Source organism: Nerophis ophidion, linkage group LG27 (genome assembly GCF_033978795.1).
Source record: "Nerophis ophidion isolate RoL-2023_Sa linkage group LG27, RoL_Noph_v1.0, whole genome shotgun sequence".
Lineage (NCBI taxonomy): Eukaryota > Metazoa > Chordata > Actinopteri > Syngnathiformes > Syngnathidae > Nerophis > Nerophis ophidion.
Genome location: NC_084637.1, coordinates 36,075,080 through 36,094,727, shown reverse-complemented (window position 1 = coordinate 36,094,727; position 19,648 = coordinate 36,075,080). Strand labels below are relative to the sequence as shown.

The window sequence follows — 19,648 nt, the reverse complement described above, 5'->3', positions numbered from 1 at the left end:
CTTTCACCCTACAACAATCACTAATACACCCCCATACCATCACACATGCTGACTACAACACTTTCACCCTACAACAATCACTAATACACCCCCATACCATCACACATGCTGCCTAGAACACTTTCACCCTACAACAATCACTAATACACCCCCATACCATCACACATGCTGACTACAACACTTTCACCCTACAACAATCACTAATACACCCCCATACCATCACACATGCTGACTACAACACTTTCACCCTACAACAATCACTAATACACCCCCATACCATCACACATGCTGACTACAACACTTTCACCCTACATCAATCACTAATACACCCCCATACCATCACATATGCTGACTAAAACACTTTCACCCCACAAAAATCGCTAATACACCCCCATACCATCACACATGCTGCCTAGAACACTTTCACCCTACAACAATCACTAATACACCCCCATACCATCACACATGCTGCCTACAACACTTTCACCCTACAACAATCACTAATACACCCCCATACCATCACACATGCTGCCTAGAACACTTTCACCCTACAACAATCACTAATACACCCCCATACCATCACACATGCTGCCTAGAACACTTTCACCCTACAACAATCACTAATACACCCCCATACCATCACACATGCTGACTACAACACTTTCACCCTACAACAATCACTAATACACCCCCATACCATCACACATGCTGACTACAACACTTTCACCCTACAACAATCACTAATACACCCCCATACCATCACACATGCTGACTAGAACACTTTCACCCTACAACAATCACTAATACACCCCCATACCATCACACATGCTGACTACCACACTTTCACCCTACAACAATCACTAATACACCCCCATACCATCACACATGCTGACTACAACACTTTCACCCTACAACAATCACTAATACACCCCCATACCATCACACATGCTGACTAGAACACTTTCACCCTACAACAATCACTAATACACCCCCATACCATCACACATGCTGACTACCACACTTTCACCCTACAACAATCACTAATACACCCCCATACCATCACACATGCTGACTACCACACTTTCACCCTACAACAATCACTAATACACCCCCATACCATCACACATGCTGACTACAACACTTTCACCCTACAACAATCACTAATACACCCCCATACCATCACACATGCTGCCTAGAACACTTTCACCCTACAACAATCACTAATACACCCCCATACCATCACACATGCTGACTACAACACTTTCACCCTACAACAATCACTAATACACCCCCATACCATCACACATGCTGACTACCACACTTTCACCCTACAACAATCACTAATACACCCCCATACCATCACACATGCTGACTACAACACTTTCACCCTACAACAATCACTAATACACCCCCATACCATCACACATGCTGACTACAACACTTTCACCCTACAACAATCACTAATACACCCCCATACCATCACACATGCTGCCTAGAACACTTTCACCCTACAACAATCACTAATACACCCCCATACCATCACACATGCTGCCTAGAACACTTTCACCCTACATCAATCACTAATACACCCCCATACCATCACATATGCTGACTAAAACACTTTCACCCCACAAAAATCGCTAATACAACCCCATACCATCACACATGCTGCCTAGAACACTTTCACCCTACAACAATCACTAATACACCCCCATACCATCACACATGCTGACTACCACACTTTCACCCTACAACAATCACTAATACACCCCCATACCATCACACATGCTGCCTAGAACCCTTTCACCCCACAAAAATCACTAATACAACCCCATACCATCACACATGCTGCCTAGAACACTTTCACCCTACAACAATCACTAATACACCCCCATACCATCACACATGCTGACTACAACACTTTCACCCTACAAAAATCACTAATACACCCCCATACCATCACACATGCTGCCTAGAACACTTTCACCCTACAACAATCACTAATACACCCCCATACCATCACACATGCTGACTACCACACTTTCACCCTACAACAATCACTAATACACCCCCATACCATCACACATGCTGACTACAACACTTTCACCCTACAACAATCACTAATACACCCCCATACCATCACACATGCTGCCTACAACACTTTCACCCTACAACAATCACTAATACACCCCCATACCATCACACATGCTGCCTAGAACACTTTCACCCTACAACAATCACTAATACACCCCCATACCATCACACATGCTGCCTACAACACTTTCACCCTACAACAATCACTAATACACCCCCATACCATCACACATGCTGCCTAGAACACTTTCACCCTACAACAATCACTAATACACCCCCATACCATCACACATGCTGCCTAGAACACTTTCACCCTACAACAATCACTAATACACCCCCATACCATCACACATGCTGCCTAGAACACTTTCACCCTACAACAATCACTAATACACCCCCATACCATCACACATGCTGACTACAACACTTTCACCCTACAACAATCACTAATACACCCCCATACCATCACACATGCTGACTACAACACTTTCACCCTACAACAATCACTAATACACCCCCATACCATCACACATGCTGACTACAACACTTTCACCCTACAACAATCACTAATACACCCCCATACCATCACACATGCTGACTACAACACTTTCACCCTACAACAATCACTAATACACCCCCATACCATCACACATGCTGACTACAACACTTTCACCCTACAACAATCACTAATACACCCCCATACCATCACACATGCTGACTACAACACTTTCACCCTACAACAATCACTAATACACCCCCATACCATCACACATGCTGACTACAACACTTTCACCCTACAACAATCACTAATACACCTCCATACCATCACACATGCTGACTACAACACTTTCACCCTACAACAATCACTAATACACCCCCATACCATCACACATGCTGCCTAGAACACTTTCACCCTACAACAATCACTAATACACCCCCATACCATCACACATGCTGACTACAACACTTTCACCCTACAACAATCACTAATACACCCCCATACCATCACACATGCTGCCTAGAACACTTTCACTCTACAACAATCACTAATACACCCCCATACCATCACACATGCTGCCTACAACACTTTCACCCTACAACAATCACTAATACACCCCCATACCATCACACATGCTGACTACAACACTTTCACCCTACAACAATCACTAATACACCCCCATACCATCACACATGCTGACTACAACACTTTCACCCTACAACAATCACTAATACACCCCCATACCATCACACATGCTGACTACAACACTTTCACCCTACAACAATCACTAATACACCCCCATACCATCACACATGCTGCCTAGAACACTTTCACCCTACAACAATCACTAATACACCCCCATACCATCACACATGCTGACTACAACACTTTCACCCTACAACAGTCCCCATGGTTCTTTTCCTCTTTGGTCCACAGTTTCCAAAACAATTAGAAATGTGGACTCGTCAGACCACAGAACACTTTTCCACTTTGCATCAGTCCATCTTAGATGAGCTTGGGCCCAGCGAAGCCTTTCTGGATGTTGTTGATAAATGGCTTTGGCTTTGCATAGTAGAGTTTTACCTTGCACTTACAGATGTAGCGACCAACTGTAGTTACTGACAGTGGTTTTCTGAAGTGTTCCTGAGCCCACGTGGTGATATCCTTTACACACTGATGTGGCTTTTTGATGCAGTAGTGCCTGAGGGATCCAAGGTGTGTAATATCATGACTTACGTGCAGTGATTTCTCCAGATTCTCTCAACCTTTTGATGATATCACGGAGCGTAGATGGTGAAATCCCTTAATTCCTTGTTGAGAAATGTTGTTCTTAAACAATTTGCTCAGGCATTTGTTGACAAAGTGGTGACCCTCGCACCGTCCTTGTTTGTGAATGAGTGAGCATTTCTTGGAAGCTGCTTTTATAGCCAATCATGGCACCCACCTGTTCCCAATTAGCCTGTTCACCTGTGGGATGTTCCAAATAAGAGCATCCCTCAACTTTCTCACTCTTTTTTGCCACTTGTGCCAGCTTTTTTGAAACATGTTGCAGGCATCAAATTCCAAATGAGCTAATATTTGCAAAAAGGAAGAAAGTTTGTCAGTGTGAAGATGAAATATCTTGTATTTGCAGTCTATTCAATTGAATATAAGTTGAAAAGGATTTGTTGACATTTTTTTAACATGACGTTAGCTTACATGCTATGATTCTTGCGCTCAGCAGTTTTTAAAAACCAGAACCACGATGACACGGAAACAGCAATTCAGAACATTCAAACATTTAACAAAAAAATGTTTCATTAGTGAGTCATTTTGAATTGCTTATTTTTGATGTTTGACTTGAATGACTGGGTGAAAATGCAGTGCAGTACTTGTCTGCAACCAGCAGAGGTGCTGCAGACTCAGGCTGGCATTACTTTGCTGATTTCAGTCCAACACATTGGCTTGGAAACAGGAGTCCAGAACTAGCATGCAGGTTTTGTTGTAAAAGTAGCAGGTGGTGTCTTGCAGGTGCTGTGCACCTTGACCCGGGTGATGAAGTGTGCCTTGGTCTTGCACCTTGACTCGGGTGATGAAGTGTGCCTTGGTCTTGCACCTTGACTCGGGTGATGAAGTGTGCCTTGGTCTTGCACCTTGACTCGGGTGATGAAGTGTGCCTTGGTCTTGCACCTTGACTCGGGTGATGAAGTGTGCCTCGGTCTTGCAGGTGGAATCGGGTGATGAAGTGTGCCTTGGTCTTGCACCTTGACCCGGGTGATGAAGTGTGCCTTGGTCTTGCACCTTGACCCGGGTGATGAAGTGTGCCTTGGTCTTGCACCTTGACTCGGGTGATGAAGTGTGCCTTGGTCTTGCACCTTGACTCGGGTGATGAAGTGTGCCTTGGTCTTGCAGGTGGAATCGGGTGATGAAGTGTGCTTTGGTCTTGCAGGTGATGAAGTGTGCTTTGGTCTTGCAGGTGCTGTGCACCCTGGCTGCCAGCTGTGGAGACTTCCTGCGGAGCAGAGTGTCCAAGGATCTGGTGCCAAAGCTGAGCTCCTGGTTGATCCAGCAGGCTGGCATCAGTGCCCAGGCGACCCCGGTCTACTGCCAGTCTCTGGCCTACAGGATGCAGCTGCTGCTCCTGGAGGGTCTGGGCTCCCTGTGCCAGAGCTTGGACTTGGGTAAGTCCAGACTGGGAGAGGATCAATGTTCAAGTACTTTGTAGAAGTCAACAATGAGATCAACAACAAATTGACGTGAGAGATCTAGCGGACAAAATGGTCTTCTTCTTCCCTCTATAGTCCTCTTTTTTCATCTCTGGAAAATAGAACAAATATTTCCCCTTTTTTCTGACCTACAATCTGTGTTCAAATATTCATCCATCTTTTTGTCATCTCTGCCAACAACTACCTCATGACTTTTTCTTGTTAATAGTCTGTGATATTTATGTTGATAGTCTACATGTTATTGTTGTTACTAATGTGTTATTGATAGTCTACATGTTATTGTTGTTACTAGTGTGTTATTGTTGATAGTCTACATGTTATTGTTGTTACTAGTGTGTTATTGTTGATAGTCTACATGTTATTGTTGTTACTAATGTGTTATTGATAGTCTACATGTTATTGTTGTTACTAGTGTGTTATTGTTGATAGTCTACATGTTATTGTTGTTACTAATGTGTTATTGATAGTCTACATGTTATTGTTGTTACTAGTGTGTTATTGTTGATAGTCTACATGTTATTGTTACTAGTGTGTTATTGTTGATAGTCTACATGTTATTGTTGTTACTAGTGTGTTATTGTTGATAGTCTACATGTTATTGTTGATAGTCTACATGTTATTGTTGATAGTCTACATGTTATTGTTGATAGTCTACATGTTATTGTTGTTACTAGTGTGTTATTGTTGATAGTCTACATGTTATTGTTGTTACTGGTGTGTTATTGTTGATAGTCTACATGTTATTGTTGTTACTAGTGTGTTATTGTTGATAGTCTACATGTTATTGTTGTTACTAGTGTGTTATTGTTGATAGTCTACATGTTATTGTTGTTACTAGTGTGTTATTGTTGATAGTCTACATGTTATTGTTGTTACTAGTGTGTTATTGTTGATAGTCTACATGTTATTGTTACTAGTGTGTTATTGTTGATAGTCTACATGTTATTGTTGTTACTAGTGTGTTATTGTTGATAGTCTACATGTTATTGTTACTAGTGTGTTATTGATAGTCTACATGTTATTGTTGTTACTAGTGTGTTATTGTTGATAGTCTACATGTTATTGTTACTAGTGTGTTATTGATAGTCTACATGTTATTGTTGTTACTAGTGTGTTATTGTTGATAGTCTACATGTTATTGTTGTTACTAGTGTGTTATTGTTGATAGTCTACATGTTATTGTTGTTACTAGTGTGTTATTGTTGATAGTCTACATGTTATTGTTGTTACTAGTGTGTTATTGTTGATAGTCTACATGTTATTGTTACTAGTGTGTTATTGTTGATAGTCTACATGTTATTGTTGTTACTAGTGTGTTATTGTTGATAGTCTACATGCTATTGTTGTTACTAGTGTGTTATTGTTGATAGTCTACATGTTATTGTTGTTACTAGTGTGTTATTGTTGATAGTCTACATGTTATTGTTGTTACTAGTGTGTTATTGTTGATAGTCTACATGTTATTGTTGTTACTAGTGTGTTATTGTTGATAGTCTACATGTTATTGTTGTTACTAGTGTGTTATTGTTGATAGTCTACATGTTATTGTTGTTACTAGTGTGTTATTGTTGATAGTCTACATGTTATTGTTGTTACTAGTGTGTTATTGTTGATAGTCTACATGTTATTGTTGTTACTAGTGTGTTATTGTTGATAGTCTACATGTTATTGTTGTTACTAGTGTGTTATTGTTGATAGTCTACATGTTGTTGTTACTAGTGTGTTATTGTTGATAGTCTACATGTTGTTGTTACTAGTGTGTTATTGTTGATAGTGTACGCGTTATTGTTGTTGGTAGTGTATGTTATTGATAGTGTACATGTTGTTGTTGGTAGTGTATGTTATTGTTGATAGTCTACATGTTATTGTTGTTGGTAGTTTGTTATTGTTGATAGTCTACATGTTATTGTTGTTACTAGTGTTATTGTTGATAGTCTACATGTTATTGTTGTTACTAGTGTGTTATTGTTGATAGTCTACATGTTATTGTTGTTACTAGTGTGTTATTGTTGATAGTCTACATGTTATTGTTGATAGTGTACGTGTTATTGTTGTTGGTAGTGTATGTTATTGATAGTGTACATGTTATTGTTGTTGGTAGTGTATGTTATTGTTGATAGTCTACATATTGTTGTTGGTAGTTTGTTATTGTTGTTGATAGTGTACATGTTATTGTTGTTGATAGTGTACATGTTATTGTTGTTGGTAGTGTATGTTATTATTGATAGTGTACATGTTATTGTTGTTGGTAGTGTGTGTTATTGTTGATAGTCTACATGTTGTTACTAGTGTGTTATTGTTGATAGTCTGCATGTTATTGTTGTTGGTAGTGTGTGTTATTGTTGATAGTCTGCATGTTATTGTTGTTGGTAGTGTGTGTTATTGTTGATAGTCTGCATGTTATTGTTGTTGGTAGTGTGTGTTATTGTTGATAGTCTACATGTTATTGTTGTTGGTAGTGTGTGTTATTGTTGATAGTCGACATGTTATTGTTATTGGTAGTGTATGTCATTGTTGATAGTCTATATGTTATTGGTAGTGTATGTTATTGTTGATAGTCTACATATTGTTGTTGGTAGTGTATGTTATTGTTGATAGTGTACATGTTAGTAGTGTGTGTTATTGTTGATAGTGTACATGTTGTTGGTAGTGTGTGTTATTGTTGATAGTGTACATGTTGTTGGTAGTGTGTGTTATTGTTGATAGTCTACATGTTATTGTTGTTGGTAGTGTATGTTATTGTTGGTAGTGTACATGTTGTTAGTAGTGTGTGTTATTGTTGATAGTGTACATGTTGTTGGTAGTGTGTGTTATTGTTGATAGTCTACATGTTATTGTTGTTGGTAGTGTATGTTATTGTTGGTAGTGTACATGCTGTTAGTAGTGTGTGTTATTGTTGATAGTGTACATGTTGTTGGTAGTGTGTGTTATTGTTTTGTGTGCAGCTGAAGCAGACGTGCATGCAGTGAGTGAAGCGTGTCTTCCCTACCTGAGCTGCAGACAACCTGTCACACTCCAACAGGCGTGTTTGAGGTAAAAGACAAACATGATTAAACTATGTGTGTGTGTGTGTGTATGAGAGTAAACATTGTGTGTGTGTGTGTCCTGCTCAGATGTTTCCAGAAGATGATCCAAGTGGATCCAGACACTTTGTGGCTGACCCTGACTGAGCTGCACTGTGACCTCCCACTCCCCCCACACCCTCACCTGCCCCCCCTGCAGCTGTGGGGGAGGGGGCGACCCAGAGACGAGTACTCGGACAATGTCCTGCACCTGCTGAGGGAGGACTTTGACCACTGATGTGAAGAAGACTTTGACCACACCTTCATATTTGTCACCAATTATGGAACATTTTTACCCCTGGAATAAAATGTTTGGTGTAGAGTCACATGGTCCGCTCAACACCATGTGTATCATCTACATTTACCTTAATGTCACTTTTTTAGGATGTCGCCTTGGAGCTTCTTCTTCTTCTTTGCACACTTTTCACACAAAGCAAACATGCTATCCGAATTTTATTATCAAGTTTTACAACAAAAACATGACGTCTGTAAAAAAATTAAAGGATTGGGAAGCTAAGGTGTTTGCGTGTGTGTGTGTGTGTGTGTGTGTGCGTGCGTGCGTGTGTGTGTGCGTGTGTGTGTGTGTATGTATGCGTGCGTGTGTAAGTGGCCTATACATAAACATTAGAAGTTCTCTAAAAGGTCCATGATCCTCTTGTGCTCCGCCTCCTTGAACTCCTCACTTTTACCATCTCCAATGCTCTCTGCATACTCTGTCAACACAAACACACACAATAACTCTGTCAACACAAACACACACAATAACTCTCAACACAAACATACACAATAACTCTCAACACAAACACACACAGTAACTCTGTCAACACAAACACACACAGTAACTCTGTCAACACAAACACACAGTAACTCTCAACACAAACACACAATAACTGTCAACACAAACACACACAATAACTGTCAACACAAACACACACAGTAACTCTGTCAACACAAACACACAGTAACTCTCAACACAAACACACAATAACTGTCAACACAAACACACACAATAACTGTCAACACAAACACACACAGTAACTCTGTCAACACAAACACACACAGTAACTCTGTCAACACAAACACACACAATAACTCAACACAAACATACACAATAACTCTCAACACAAACACACACAGTAACTCTGTCAACACAAACACACACAATAACTCTGTCAACACAAACACACACAATAACTCAACACAAACATACACAATAACTCTCAACACAAACACACACAGTAACTCTGTCAACACAAACACACACAATAACTCAACACAAACATACACAATAACTCTCAACACAAACACACACAGTAACTCTGTCAACACAAACACACACAATAACTCTCAACACAAACACACACAATAACTCTGTCAACACAAACACACACAATAACTCTCAACACAAACATACACAATAACTCTCAACACAAACACACACAGTAACTCTGTCAACACAAACACACACAGTAACTCTGTCAACACAAACACACAGTAACTCTCAACACAAACACACAATAACTGTCAACACAAACACACACAATAACTGTCAACACAAACACACACAGTAACTCTGTCAACACAAACACACACAGTAACTCTGTCAACACAAACACACACAATAACTCAACACAAACATACACAATAACTCTCAACACAAACACACACAGTAACTCTGTCAACACAAACACACACAATAACTCTGTCAACACAAACACACACAATAACTCAACACAAACATACACAATAACTCTCAACACAAACACACACAGTAACTCTGTCAACACAAACACACACAATAACTCAACACAAACATACACAATAACTCTCAACACAAACACACACAGTAACTCTGTCAACACAAACACACACAATAACTCTCAACACAAACATACACAATAACTCTCAACACAAACACACACAGTAACTCTGTCAACACAAACACACACAATAACTCTGTCAACACAAACACACACAATAACTCTGTCAACACAAACACACACAATAACTCTCAACACAAACATACACAATAACTCTCAACACAAACACACACAGTAACTCTGTCAACACAAACACACAGTAACTCTGTCAACACAAACACACACAATAACTGTCAACAGAAACACACACAATAACTCAACACAAACACACACAGTAACTCTGTCAACACAAACACACAATGTGTATATACACATACATAAATATATATTTATATTAGGGCTGGGTAATAAATGATATACTAGATATATGGCGGGTTTGTCTGTGTGCGATACAGAAAATGACTATCTGGTGATATTGGAGTATACATTCTCACGCAGTTGTTTTTAGCTGCTGGCATTACACTACAGGCTCCTCCCACTCTTTTCTGTGTCTCCTCACAGATAGCAAGCACACCTTCTTACATACCTCACATACTGTCACCTCAAATACTGTCACCTCACATACTGTCACCTCACATACTGTCACCTCACACGTCACATACTGTCAACTCACACGTCACATGCTGTCACTTTACACCTCACATACTGTCACCTCATACCTCAAATACTGTCACCTCACACGTCACATACTGTCAACTCACACGTCACATGCTGTCACTTTACACCTCACATACTGTCACCTCATACCTCAAATACTGTCACCTCACACGTCACATACTGTCACCTCACACGTCACGCACTGTCACCTCACACGTCACGCACTGTCACCTCACACGTCACATACTGTCACCTCATACGTCATATACTGTCACCTCACATACTGTCACCTCACACGTCACATACTGTCACCTCACACGTCACATACTGTCACCTCACACGTCACTTCTTCCTTCACATACTGTCACCTCATACCTCACATACTGTCACCTCATACCTCACATACTGTCACCTCATACCTCACATACTGTCACCTCACACGTCACATACTGTCACCTCACACGTCACATACTGTCACCTCACACGTCACATACTGTCACCTCACACGTCACATACTGTCACCTCACACGTCACTTCTTCCTTCACATACTGTCACCTCATACCTCACATACTGTCACCTCATACGTCACATACTGTCACCTCACACGTCACGCACTGTCACCTCACACGTCACGCACTGTCACCTCACACATCACATACTGTCACCTCATACGTCATATACTGTCACCTCACATACTGTCACCTCACACGTCACATACTGTCACCTCACACGTCACATACTGTCACCTCACACGTCACATACTGTCACCTCACACGTCACATACTGTCACCTCACACGTCACTTCTTCCTTCACATACTGTCACCTCATACCTCACATACTGTCACCTCATACCTCACATACTGTCACCTCATACCTCACATACTGTCACCTCATACGTCACATACTGTCACCTCACACGTCACATACTGTCACCTCACACGTCACGCACTGTCACCTCACACATCACATACTGTCACCTCATACGTCATATACTGTCACCTCACATACTGTCACCTCACACGTCACATACTGTCACCTCACACGTCACATACTGTCACCTCACACGTCACATACTGTCACCTCACACGTCACTTCTTCCTTCACATACTGTCACCTCATACCTCACATACTGTCACCTCATACCTCACATACTGTCACCTCATACCTCACATACTGTCACCTCATACGTCACATACTGTCACCTCACACGTCACATACTGTCACCTCACACGTCACATACTGTCAACTCACACGTCACATACTGGCACCTCATACGTCACTTCTTCCTTCACATACTGTCACCTCACACGTCACATACTGTCACCTCACACGTCACATACTGTCAACTCACACGTCACATACTGGCACCTCATACGTCACTTCTTCCTTCACATACTGTCACCTCACACGTCACATACTGTCACCTCACACGTCACATATGTATACACCCTCACGGAGCAGAGAGGTAACAGCATGGGTAACATTAGCTGTGATGCTAGCAGAGTCGTGCGAGTGGTAACACGAGAGAAAGGTGTGAATGAAGTAAGAATTAATTCCCACGAAAAACAGCAGGGGGTCCATCGCCTGGCGGTGGTTTGGCTTCAAGCGGGAAGATGTCGAACAGACAACCATAATTTGTCAAGTGTGGGGCAAAAGCGTTGCTACAAAAAGTAGCATTACTGCTGATATGTAGCATCATTTGAAAAGTCACCCGCTGGAGAATGAAGAGTGCTTGAAACTCCGCATGTCAACATCTCCTTTCAGTGCCACACCAACAAAATGTCGAGGCAACCATTTCCACATCAACACCGTATGAAACAGTCAACAACATAAGGAGATAACGTCCGCAGAAACGTACCACATAGCGAAGGACGAACACTATTTGATTTTCTCATTTTTATTTGACACTTATTGAAATATATTTTGTGACATCATACACAAAAGTGCACTTTATTTGTTTTAAACTATTGTAGTGACATCATACAAAAAAGTGCACTTTATTTGTTTTAAACTATTGTCGTAACATCATACACAAAAGTGCACATTGTTTTAAACTATTGTCGCGACATCGTACACAAAAGTGCACATTATTTGTTTTAAACTATTGTCGCGACATCATACACAAAAGTGCACTTTATTTGTTTTTGAAATATTGTCGCGACATCATACACAAAAGTGCACTTTATTTGTTTTAAACTATTGTCGTGACATCATACACAAAAGTGCACTTTATTTGTTTTTGAAATATTGTCGCGACATCATACACAAAAGTGCACTTTATTTGTTTTAAACTATTGTCGCGACATCATACACAAAAGTGCACTTTATTTGTTTTAGACTATTGTCGCGACATCATACACAAAAGTGCACTTTATTTGTTTTAAACTATTGTCGCGACATCATACACAAAAGTGCACTTTATTTGTTTTAAACTATTGTCGCGACATCATACACAAAAGTGCACTTTATTTGTTTTAAACTATTGTCGCGACATCATACACAAAAGTGCACTTTATTTGTTTTAAACTATTGTCGTAACATCATACACAAAAGTGCACTTTATTTGTTTTAAACTATTGTCGTGACATCATACACAAAAGTGCACTTTATTTGTTTTAAACTATTGTCGCGACATCATACACAAAAGTGCACTTTATTTGTTTTAAACTATTGTCGCGACATACACAAAAGTGCACTTTATTTGTTTTAAACTATTGTCGCGACATACACAAAAGTGCACTTTATTTGTTTTAAACTATTGTCGCGACATCATACACAAAAGTGCACTTTATTTGTTTTAAACTATTGTCGTGACATCATACACAAAAGTGCACATTGTTTTAAACTATTGTCGCGACATCATACACAAAAGTGCACTTTATTTGTTTTAAACTTGTCGTGACATCATACACAAAAGTGCACTTTGTTTTAAACTATTGTCGTGACATCATACACAAAAGTGCACTTTATTTGTTTTAAACTATTGTCGCGACATCATACACAAAAGTGCACTTTATTTGTTTGAAACTATTGTCGTGACATCATACACAAAAGTGCACTTTATTTGTTTTAAACTATTGTCGCGACATCATACACAAAAGTGCACTTTATTTGTTTTAAACTATTGTCGTGACATCATACACAAAAGTGCACTTTATTTGTTTGAAACTATTGTCGTGACATCATACACAAAAGCGCACTTTATTTGTTTTAAACTATTGTCGCGGCATCATACACAAAAGTGCACTTTATTTGTTTTAAACTATTGTCGTGACATCATACACAAAAGTGCACTTTATTTGTTTGAAACTATTGTCGCGACATCGTACACAAAAGTGCACATTATTTGTTTTAAACTATTGTCGCGACATCATACACAAAAGTGCACTTTATTTGTTTTTAAAATATTGTCGCGACATCATACACAAAAGTGCACTTTATTTGTTTTAAACTATTGTCGCGACATCATACACAAAAGTGCACTTTATTTGTTTTAGACTATTGTCGCGACATCATACACAAAAGTGCACTTTATTTGTTTTAAACTATTGTCGTGACATCATACACAAAAGTGCACTTTATTTGTTTTAAACTATTGTCGCGACATCATACACAAAAGTGCACTTTATTTGTTTTAAATTATTGTCGTGACATCATACACAAAAGTGCACTTTATTTGTTTTAAACTATTGTCGCGACATCATACACAAAAGTGCACTTTATTTGTTTTAAACTATTGTCGCGACATCATACACAAAAGTGCACTTTATTTGTTTTAAACTATTGTCGTGACATCATACACAAAAGTGCACTTTATTTGTTTGAAACTATTGTCGTGACATCATACACAAAAGTGCACTTTGTTTGAAACTATTGTCGCGACATCATACACAAAAGTGCACTTTATTTGTTTGAAACTATTGTCGTGACATCATACACAAAAGTGCACTTTATTTGTTTTAAACTACTGTCGTGACATCATACACAAAAGTGCACTTTATTTGTTTGAAACTATTGTCGCGACATCGTACACAAAAGTGCACATTATTTGTTTTAAATTATTGTCGCGACATCATACACAAAAGTGCACTTTATTTGTTTTTAAAATATTGTCGCGACATCATACACAAAACTGCACTTTATTTGTTTTAAACTATTGTCGCGACATCATACACAAAAGTGCACTTTATTTGTTTTAGACTATTGTCGCGACATCATACACAAAAGTGCACATTATTTGTTTTAAACTATTGTCGCGACATCATACACAAAAGTGCACTTTATTTGTTTTAAACTATTGTCGTGACATCATACACAAAAGTGCACTTTATTTGTTTTAAATTATTGTCGTGACATCATACACAAAAGTGCACTTTATTTGTTTTAAACTATTGTCGTGACATCATACACAAAAGTGCACTTTGTTTTAAACTATTGTCGTGACATCATACACAAAAGTGCACTTTATTTGTTTTAAACTATTGTCGCGACATCATACACAAAAGTGCACTTTATTTGTTTTAAACTATTGTCGTGACATCATACACAAAAGTGCACTTTATTTGTTTGAAACTATTGTCGTGACATCATACACAAAAGTGCACTGTATTTGTTTGAAACTATTGTCGTGACATCATACACAAAAGTGCACTTTGTTTGTTTTAAACTACTGTCGCGACATCATACACAAAAGTGCACTTAATTTGCTTTAAACTATTGTCGTGACATCATACACAAAAGTGCACTTTATTTGTTTTAAACTATTGTCGTGACATCATACACAAAAGTGCATTTTATTTGTTTTAAACTATTGTCGTGACATCATACACAAAAGTGCACTTTATTTGTTTGAAACTATTGTCGTGACATCATACACAAAAGTGCACTTCATTTGTTTTAAACTATTGTCGCGACATCATACACAAAAGTGCACTTTATTTGTTTTAAACTATTGTCGTGACATCATACACAAAAGTGCACTTTATTTGTTTGAAACTATTGTCGTGACATCATACATAAAAGTGCACTTTATTTGTTTTAAACTATTGTCGTGACATCATACACAAAAGTGCATTTTATTTGTTTTAAACTATTGTCGTGACATCATTCACAAAAGTGCACTTTATTTGTTTTAAACTATTGTCGTGACATCATACACAAAAGTGCACTTTATTTGTTTGAAACTATTGTCGTGACATCATACACAAAAGTGCACTTTATTTGTTTTAAACTATTGTCGTGACATCATACACAAAAGTGCATTTTATTTGTTTTAAACTATTGTCGTGACATCATACACAAAAGTGCACTTTATTTGTTTGAAACTATTGTCGTGACATCATACACAAAAGTGCACTTCATTTGTTTTAAACTATTGTCGCGACATCATACACAAAAGTGCACTTTATTTGTTTGAAACTATTGTCGTGACATCATACACAAAAGTGCACTTTATTTGTTTGAAACTATTGTCGTGACATCATACATAAAAGTGCACTTTATTTGTTTTAAACTATTGTCGTGACATCATACACAAAAGTGCACTCAAAGCTTGTTTTAAAATGTCTGACAATCTTGCACTTTCTGTTATGAAATGACATGAATGTTTGTGCCACTGTGCCAATAACTGTTTAATAAATACACTTTTAGATGTGATTTCCCTCTCTGCATGAAAGTTAAAAATGTGCATATATGAATGCAGTATGAAGAAGAATGTTTGAATGTAGACACATAGAATCATCTTACTGCTGTGATTATATGTATCAAGTGTTCAAATATCCACATATATATGCTGTATGGTCACATGGCCGAAACATATTGAGATATGAAGGCCATATCGCCCAGCCCTAATTGATGTATATTTATATTTGCTGCATTTAGTGACTCACCTCTCATGATGTGTCGCACTACTTTGACGGAGCCGCCTCTCAAGTTGAGAATTTGATGAACTCTTTGCTGTAGCTAAAACAAGAAGACAAAACAATGATTAAACATGTCAAACAAGAAGACAATACATACATGTATATATTTGTATACATACATATATGTATACATACATCCATACATACCTATGTATATATACATGGATGTACATATATATATACACACACACAAATATATATACATACATATATGTATGTATACATATATATACATATGTATATATATACATATATATACACACACACACACATATATATATACATATATATATGTATGTATACATATATATATATACATATGTATATATATATACATATATATACACACACACATATAATACATACGTATATGTATATATACACATATATACATACGTATATGTATATGTATATATACATACATGTATATATACATGTATATATATACATACATGTATACATATATACATACATGTATACATATACACATACATGTGTATATATATACACATACATGTGTATATATATATATATACATACATGTGTATATATATATATATATACATACATACATGTGTATATATATATACATACATACATGATTGAGGGAACTCCTCATGAAACAGTTCTGTAGAGGTGAAGTAGTCTTGTGATTTTTCCCACATCTACATATTGCTACCACGGTATCGAGCACTATTCTCTGGATAATCCAATCAAGATAGATAGATATATATTATATATATATATATATATATATATATATATATATATAGTGGAGTCTCACTGCAGCACACCCGACAGGTAGGCACCAGGGCATGGTGGCAGAGTGGAACACAGAGGACAACGCCCCAGCCCAGGCCACATCATTGAGGAGAGAAGTGGCCAGTAGCTGAATGGGTATCCATACTGCCACCTTTCCTCACTGGAGAAGCCCATGTGTGTGTAGCAACCTGGTATTGGCAGATGCTCGAGGCTTCAAGAAACCAAAGACAGCCATTCTCATCAGCCAAGGGTGAAGTCTGCCCGCCAGGGCCCAACAATATCAAAACTGGAGCTTTCAGCCCATACAGCTTCCGCGAGCGCAGATAGCTGCACTGCTCCGCATAACACAAAGCTGGCTAACAAGAGAAAGGGACCCCCCTCCCCCCTCCGTAGACCGACTGGTCATAGACCGCTGTATCCCAATCTTGCCACCTCTTGCCCAAAAATATGCCGCACAAGTAAGCCTTACAACTGTGAAGCAGTTGGTGGCCTTATTAGAGAACCACCAAGTGAGCATGGAAATGCTGAGAGCCACCCGGATGGAAATGGCCAGAGCCACAGCGATGGAAGGGATAGGCCGCGACCGCCACCGTCAGCGCCGTCCTTACCCCGACCTTGGGGCACTGCTCCTGAGAGGCCCAGTCGGCCCCCACAGCGGGAATGTTAAGAGGTGTGGACACCCGGAACCACAGGTGTTGGGCGTGCCCGCAACGCGACCTTGATGTCTCCACAGCCACGGCCCCCAGCTCAGATGCAGGCAAACCATGCCTCCACACGGGGAGTGGACGAGGACAACATGCCAGCCTTCCAGTAAAGATCGGGTGGACCGATGCACATGGATTGCTGGACCCTGGTACACGCTGACCTGGCCGGACCCCTCAGCAAGGACACCGTTCCAGTGACGTGAGTACAAGCTGGACCCTGGTACACGCTAACCTGGCTGGACCCCTCAGCAAGGACACCGTTCCAGTGACGTGAGTACATGCTGGACCCTGGTACACGCTGACCTGGCCGGACCCCTCAGCAAGGACACCGTTCCAGTGACGTGAGTACATGCTGGACCCTGGTACACGCTGACCTGGCCGGACCCCTCAGCAAGGACACCGTTCCAGTGACGTGAGTACATGCTGGACCCTGGTACAGGCTGACCTGGCCGGACCCCTCAGCAAGGACACCGTTCCAGTGACGTGAGTACATGCTGGACCCTGGTACAGGCTGACCTGGCCGGACCCCTCAGCAAGGACACCGTTCCAGTGACGTGAGTACATGCTGGACCCTGGTACAGGCTGACCTGGCTGAACCCCTCAGCAAGGACACCGTTCCAGTGACGTGAGTACATGCTGGACCCTGGTACAGGCTGACCTGGCCGGACCCCTCAGCAAGGACACCGTTCCAGTGACGTGAGTACATGCTGGACCCTGGTACAGGCTGACCTGGCCGGACCCCTCAGCAAGGACACCGTTCCAGTGACGTGAGTACATGGAGATATCTGCCAGTATCCAGTGAGCCACATACCCATTCAGACACCCTGAGGTGATGCACTGGTACCAGCTGGAGTGCTACCAAACCTGCCTGTTCCAATACTCAAAGAGTCCGACTGTGTACTCTTTGCCGTTACTGGAGCCCTGGCTACATCCCAGGTACCAATTCACGGCAGCGTGGCCCCCACAACAACGGACGGAAAAGTACGAGACCGCTTGCGGCCTGCCCCTGGTTTAGACCCTCATCAACAATACTAATAATAATAATAATTGATACAAGTCATAGCACCTGTGATAGTCCCGAGTTGCTGATCTCCACCATGATGTAGCAGATAGACTGGAGAACAAACAGTCCAGCATCCAGTCGACGCAGGTAGAACTCATCCTCCATGTTGTCATCCAGGATCTCACCACGCCGCACCATCTCCTGCACGCACACATTTAGCACAATAACAATCACACATTTAGCACAATAACCACCACACATTTAGCACAATAACCATCACACATTTAGCACAATAATCACCACACATTTAGCACAATAACCATCACACATTTAGCACAATAATCACCACACATTTAGCACAATAATCACCACACATTTAGCACAATAACCACCACACATTTAGCACAATAACCACCACA

At 40.0% G+C, this 19,648-nt stretch overlaps 2 protein-coding genes across 7 annotated transcripts in view; one reads left to right on the top strand and one right to left on the bottom strand.

The window, feature by feature from the left end:
- Positions 1 to 8,877, top strand: part of tti1 (TELO2 interacting protein 1) — a 59,165-nt gene extending 50,288 nt beyond the window's left edge. For all 4 annotated transcript variants that reach the window (XM_061889280.1, XM_061889279.1, XM_061889281.1 and 1 more), the window contains exons 12-14: positions 5,049 to 5,253; positions 8,244 to 8,331; positions 8,412 to 8,877. In XM_061889280.1, the coding sequence (XP_061745264.1) occupies positions 5,049 to 5,253; positions 8,244 to 8,331; positions 8,412 to 8,598 (480 nt within the window). In that variant the 3' untranslated portion in view covers positions 8,599 to 8,877. The remainder of the gene's footprint in view (positions 1 to 5,048; positions 5,254 to 8,243; positions 8,332 to 8,411) is intronic.
- ctnnbl1 (catenin, beta like 1) overlaps positions 8,796 to 19,648 on the bottom strand; it is a 54,967-nt gene continuing 44,114 nt past the window's right edge. For 2 of the 3 annotated variants that reach the window (XM_061889286.1, XM_061889287.1), the window contains 3 exons: positions 19,293 to 19,430; positions 16,728 to 16,800; positions 8,796 to 9,073 (listed from right to left, as the gene is read on the bottom strand). In XM_061889286.1, coding sequence (XP_061745270.1) covers positions 8,985 to 9,073; positions 16,728 to 16,800; positions 19,293 to 19,430 — 300 coding nt within the window. In that variant the 3' untranslated portion in view covers positions 8,796 to 8,984. The remainder of the gene's footprint in view (positions 9,074 to 16,727; positions 16,801 to 19,292; positions 19,431 to 19,648) is intronic. The other variant, XM_061889285.1, reaches the window with a different exon arrangement.